General features: G+C 47.5%; 1 protein-coding gene across 1 annotated transcript; it reads right to left on the bottom strand.

The window, feature by feature from the left end:
* Positions 1–2,402: 2,402 nt before the first annotated feature.
* On the bottom strand, positions 2,403–3,941 carry FANCD2OS (FANCD2 opposite strand). The gene has a single exon (XM_004939538.4). The coding sequence runs from the start codon at positions 3,939–3,941 to the stop codon at positions 3,504–3,506; it is 438 nt and encodes a 145-aa protein (XP_004939595.2). The 3' UTR covers positions 2,403–3,503.
* Positions 3,942–6,458: the final 2,517 nt, after the last annotated feature.

Below are 6,458 nucleotides of genomic sequence, written 5' to 3'. Positions count from 1 at the left end.
TTAGCCCTCCCAAGGCAACCAGGACTAAGTCTCACCTGGAGCCAAAGGCTTCCTGTCTCCTTCTGTCCCTCCTGCAGCCTGCTGTGAGCTGAACAAAGTGCACAGCTGGCTCTATGCAGACCTGCTTCAAGGGTCGTAGGAATAACGCAGCTTTAGAAGAATACCTGAGCAAAGCCCTGATTAGACTGAAAGGAGCAAGTTTTACAGCTGTGCCTACAGGTATCTGATCAGAACCCCTCAAAAGGGATGCTTATTCAGTATCACAGTTCCCACTGAAGAAAAAATAATAAAAAATAATTGAGACTGCCTGGCTACAGGTGAAATTTAGAATGGACATATTAGAAGGAGTTTTATTCCTTAGAAGGAAGTATCTCTTATGCTTGTATAAATACATCTATAGATTTCACAAGGTTACTGTTTTCTCAGAAGTGAAAATGGTAACTTGGGGACACCAATAAGGGTGTCCCCGGGAGCAAATGGCACTGAGATATATCATTTAAAGATGTATGAGTTGCTCTTTCTTATCTGTGGGTTTATTTCTATCCCTGAAAACTCCACCAACCAAGCTGAAGAAAAATGAATTGTGTCACTGAAGTTAAGCAAGTGTCTGCTGGCTTGGAAATAAATTCTTACCCTGACTGCTTGGACCACTGAACTGGCTCTAGAGGTGCCTGTATGGCAACGGGTGGCTGCTATTCAATTTATATCCAAGCTCAGCTCTCACTGAATCTAAAGGTATGCAATAAACTTACTCAGAGAAAACAGAAAGGCAATTACACATCTTGTCTAATGTCACCGGATCAACAGACAGCACACAATACCAAGGCACAGAGTGTAATGATTAAGGCCTGAGCAGGATCTCAGCAGTGAGTGCCTTGAAAGCCAGCAGCAACGATGCGCTGGGGGCACTGGTTTCATTGCAGTGGTGTGTGGAAGGAATTGGAAAGTGAGCAAACAGCAGGAGAAAGCACTGATAGTGTGAGACTTAAAAGGGTTAGAAAAATTTGTGCTACCTGGGGCCTCGTGGAAGGAAAGCTTTATCTACACAGAACTATGTTTAAAAAGGCTGTATTTCCCCGTCTTTGTATATGAACAGGATCACTTTAGACTTTATCAAAAGCAGTAGCTCTTACTGCAGCCAAACAAACATGACCAACTTGCTCAGTTGTGCCTACCTGCCTAAGGATTAACACTTACAAGTCAGGTGTGTGGAACAGAGGCCCAGTACCATGAAGTTCAAAATCCATCCTTTCCCGGTGTAGCTCCAGTGAAACAGTGGGAATCACACCAGCTTATATCAGCAGACACAGCCCTTTAATTCCTATCATCGCAGACCAGCAATTCATTAAGGACACATCTAAGAAATGCACCAGACTTGACAGAGCAATCACTTTCTCAGGAATCGTTACAACAGCAGTTACAGAGTTCTTATGGTCCATGCTTAGCTCCTGCAACCCTTCCAAGCACAGGGGTTCCCTCAACAGACCCTAATGCTCACTTTTTTTTTGTACAGCCCTTCATGATTATCTATCAGCATGGCAATTAATGGGGTGCTTATTAAGGCCTTTACAATCAATTAAAAAATTTTTTTTAGAAAAATCAGTTATTGGTAAAAAAATCCATTTGCATAAAAATTACTTTCATAGAGCTGCACCAATTACTCTTGTCATTTCCTAGTCAACAAAGCAGCATCCCATTCAGAAGGAAAGCAGATACAAATTTGCATCTAAAGGAGCCCAAAACACACAGCCAGGTCTGAATACTGCTCTGATGATGACTTACTGGAAAAATCCAGCTTGCACTGCTGCAGGGTTGACTCCATACAGTTTTAATAGGCAGCTCTGAATCAAAATCAGGAACTGCAGATCCAGCTCTGAAGCTTGCATTTGTTTTTGATACCCTGCTGCTATACCATGGGCAAGCAAAGCACAAACCTTGGATTCTTCTTAAGGCTGATCACTTCATTAAAAATATTAACAGTTGTAAAGAATACACTCTGCATTAAGTTCTTTCTTTCTTGTTTTGTACTTCCCAGCAGTCACACTCGCCTACTCTAACTTTGTTTGCTTGTCCCAGAGAGCAGAGAAAGCAAACCAGCACCTACTGAAAGAGGGGGCACAAATATTTCACACAACTGGGAGTGAGAAAGCATTTCTGAAGGTCGTTACAAGCAAGGACTGAACACTAGGATGACCCTGAACGTTCATCTCCATAGTAGAATGAATAATGATTATGTTATCAGAACGACGTTAAATATTGACTATGAACACATTATAAATGGTTTCCCCCTGTAATTATATGGGCAAGATTAACTGAAGTTCTACCTGGAAGCTATAATTTTTGTGATACTTTGTAACTCTACTTAATGGAACTCATAATAAATGACCTATATTAACAGGAAATACATCAGAACAATTTTTATTTGGACTGCTAAAATACAAGCAGTACATTTCTAAAAAGCTATAAACACGTATTTCTAAAAAGCATTTAAAACAAGTAGAAATATTATTTAGGTTTCTCTGAAGATAAAAGCTTTGCAAATCATTCCTTACACGTTGTTTTCATTAGCTGTGAACAAGCTACACACCGTACTCATGCATTCAAATGTAATGAAAGTTTCAACTAAAGAGGGCAAAAATTCTTGATAACTTTCCTGGCATGACTTTTGTTCCATGTATTCCTCTACTTTTTAGCTGAATAAAAACAAACCAACCAAGAGAAAAGTAGGTGGGTTGACTTTGCAGACTGTATTGCCATGAGTTCCTTCACTAGTCGTAAATGAGCAGAGATTTTGTTCTGAATGCTGAACAGCAATTTGGATTCTTTGTAAAGCAGTTAATTCTCATCAAGTTGTAATGGACAAGGGTGGTAAAATGAAGAGACTAAAGAGACTACAGGTTCTCTTTGGGGCTTCCTGAGGGTTTTCTGGAGGTCTCCTTTTCCCTAGTAATGAATAAATGAAGGATTTTACTTTGAAGTTCATAAGCTTGGGGAACCAGTTTTGCAGTTTGTACCTGTAGCTATATACCACGTGTAAACACCATTTCTTTGAGTACTGGCAGCAGCATCGGCTCTACAGCAGCAGCACCTCTCAGTTCGGTAAGCACTTCCCTCCAGGCCTGTCCTCTGACACACCAACCAATATTCCACACAGCACGGCAAGCCAGAAGCCTGCTTCCCCGTAGCACCAGTATGACAGGGGTCCCAAACGCAGGCAGGTGTTGCAGCCTGGTGCAGTCACGTCCCTGCAAGCCACCACGGGGTGCACAGGTTTTCATCCACCGGATGGAGCTGGTGGCCACCTCCACAGCCTCGCGCCTCCACCAGCTGCGTTCGGACACTGTGCTGGTGTGAGGCCACGCAAGGTAAGGCTCTGGCCGTCTGCTCAGCGCGCAGGTCCTCAGCAGGGCTTCAAGGAGTGACAGCTCTGGGCACGACTCTGAGCCAGCACTCCTCAGCGCTCACACAGCGCGCTGCCCGCCGAGGGGCGTTCCCGCCGGGGCTCAGGGGGAGTGCTGCAGGACGAAGGCGCACTTCTTGTAGGCGGCGTAGAGCAGCAGGATGGCGCGCATCATCTGCTGGCACATGGCGGCGGCCACACGCGCCTCCGCCTCCCGCAGCCCGCAGGCCCGCCACCGCCGCGGGTCCACCACCCTGCAGAAAGCCGAGCGCTCCGACACACGCAGGGCGCCAATGCGGCGCGGCGGCTGCGCCGTCACCAGCCGCTCGAAGACGGCGTCGAGGCTCTGCAACCTCACGGCTTGCGGCCGCGGCAGCGCTGCCCCGCCGCCCCGCCGCCCGCCCGCCGCCGCCGCCTGCAGGCCGGCCCAGCGGAAGGGGTGCGCCGAGGCGGCGGGCGGAGGCGGCGGCGGCGTTCCTCGCAGCCAGCTCAGCGACTCGTCCAGGGGCGAGGGGGCCCACAGCTGGTAGCCGTCCGCCATGGTGCCCGGCGTCCAGCGGGCATCCAGCCCGCGGGGCCCCGGGCCCTGCCTGCCCGCCGGGGGCAGCCGTTGGCCGAGGAGGCCGCGGCCCGTCCTCCCAGCAGCCCTCCCGGCACCGGGACTGAGTAACTCAGTAACTGTGATCTGCCTTTCTGCAGTCTCCATTGGAGCTCATCTCCATGTGCTCCATGTTTAGGGCAGATCCTGTTTGACCAACCTAGTGGCCTTCTCTGATGGTGTCACTGCATCAGTGGACAAGGGAAGAGCCACTGATGTAATCTGTTGCGACTTCAGTATGACCTTTGACAAGGTACCCCACAACACCCTTCTCTACAAATTGTAAAGATATGGATTTGGTGGGTGGACTGTTTGGTGCATGAAGAGCTGCTGCAGGTCCAAGTCCAGAGAGTGGTGGTAATGGCTCAGTGTCTGGATGGAGATTGATGATGAGTGTTGTCCCCCAGGGGTCAGTGCTGGGGCCCATTCTCTAATATCTTCATCAGTGACATCAACAGTGGGGTTGAGTGCACCCTCAGCAAGTTTGTTGATGACGTCAAGCTGTAGAGTTCAGTTGACATATCAGAGGGACAGGATGCCATTTAGAGGGACCTAGACAGGCTTAAGCAGTGGGCCCAGGTGAACCTCATGAAGTTCAACAAATCCAAGTGCAAGCTCTTGCACTTAGGTTGAGGGAACACCCATTACCAATAAAAACTGGGGGATGAAAGGATTGAGAGCAGCCCTGCCAAAAAAGACCTGGGGGTACTGGGGGATGGCAGGCTGGATATGAGCCAGCAGTGTGCCCTCACAGCCTAGAAAGCCAACCATATCCTGAGCTGCCTCAAAAAATGCATGGTCAGCAGGGCGAGTGAGGTGATCCTGCTGCTCTACTGTGTGCTGGTGAGGCCTTACCTGGACTACTGCATTCAGATGTGGAGTCCTCAGTACAGGAGAGACATGGACCTGTTGGAGCGCATCCAGAAAAGGACCACAAAAATCATCCATGGAATGGAACACCTCTCCTATGAGGACAGGCTGAGAGAGCTGGGGCTGTTCAGCCTGGAGAAGAGAATGCTGCATGGTGACCTGATAGCAGCCTTTTATCTAAAGGGGAGCCACAGGAAAGGAGGAGACAGGCACTTTAGCGGGCTCTGTGGTGATAGAACAAGGGGAAATGGCTTCAAGCTCAGGGAGGGTAGATTTAGGCTAGATGTAAGGAAACAATCTTTTATAGTGAGGGTGGTGAAGCACTGGAACAGGTTACCTAGTGTTGTGGTTGATGCCCCATCCCTGGAGACTTACAAAGTGAGGCTGGATAAGATCCTGGGCAACCTGATCTAGCTATGGTGTCCCTGTTCTTTGCAAAGCAGTTGGACTAGATGGCCCTCAGAGGTTACTTCCAATTCTAAGGATTCTATGATTCTGTTCTATGCTGCCCTGTAACACCAGCAGTTCCTCCAGGTCTCTCAAGTTTAACCACTCCGGCCCTTGCAAGGAAATTGCAAAGCCCCATTTACCCAAATGTTCACTTTCAGCAAACATTTTAGAAGTTGTGTTGTGCAGGAAATAGAACTCTGTCCCTTTTCCTGACTGATGGGATGTTTCTTGCCAGGTGCTCGCAGCTCTGTGTTCTGCCTTTCCAGCTGTCACTGCCTTCACTGGGGTTTGAATACAGAGCTACTCAGCAGCCACACGGGAGAAGACTGAGCGTCTTTCTAGACAAACAATTTACTTGCAGTTTCGGTTTTGGAGTGTTTTGGCATGCTGTTGTAAATCTGCCTGCTCCAGCACATCTTCATTTTCCTTCAACTTGGGGTCACTGCAAACGTACATGGTGATGTGAGCTGCAGGATGTGCTTCTCCTCAAGGGGCAAAGGAAAGGCTTCTTTCTACGGATGGACAGACTTTGTGCAGTTCTTCTGTACGTATGGGGGAATGTTACAGAATTTCAATAGGACCAGTTTAACTATGAACAGCAAGGCAGCTGAGATAGAGGGAAAAACAGCTTCCCGAATGAAATGGTGACCATCATAAGGATGATATTAGTGGGCTTTGCCAGGTACTGCTTCTCTAAACCACGTCCCAGTAAATGCTTTGCTGTGGACAGGGGTGGTTTCTGGTGTTTTTTTTCCCTTTTTTTCTGCAGTTGTAATGATGCTTGGGGCAGAGCCTCCTAGAAAACACAATGATCCTCCCACCAGTGAAGAAATGAGATGTCATGGAAATTATAACCACAAGTGGCAACTACACTCAGTGAGAAATTTGGTAGTGGTAGATTGCCAGACTTCCCTGCAGTAGCTCTGTCTTTCAAGTTGTGTCTGACCTGCTTATCGCTGCAAACAAAATGGTTCTTACAAATGGTTCTTGTTTGATACAAAGCTGTTGGAACGTGTACATACCAAGTATAAAAGAAAATGTAGCAAGTGTTTCTTAGAAATACTAAAGCATATAAATATCAAAACAGTCATCGCTGTTATGAGAACACTTGAAATTCCCAATCCAAAATTGTGGTTTATT

Source organism: Gallus gallus, chromosome 2 (assembly GCF_016699485.2).
Source record: "Gallus gallus isolate bGalGal1 chromosome 2, bGalGal1.mat.broiler.GRCg7b, whole genome shotgun sequence".
NCBI classification, from domain to species: domain Eukaryota; kingdom Metazoa; phylum Chordata; class Aves; order Galliformes; family Phasianidae; genus Gallus; species Gallus gallus.
Note: the sequence above shows the minus strand (reverse complement) of the source record. Positions and strands in the feature narration are given on the sequence as shown.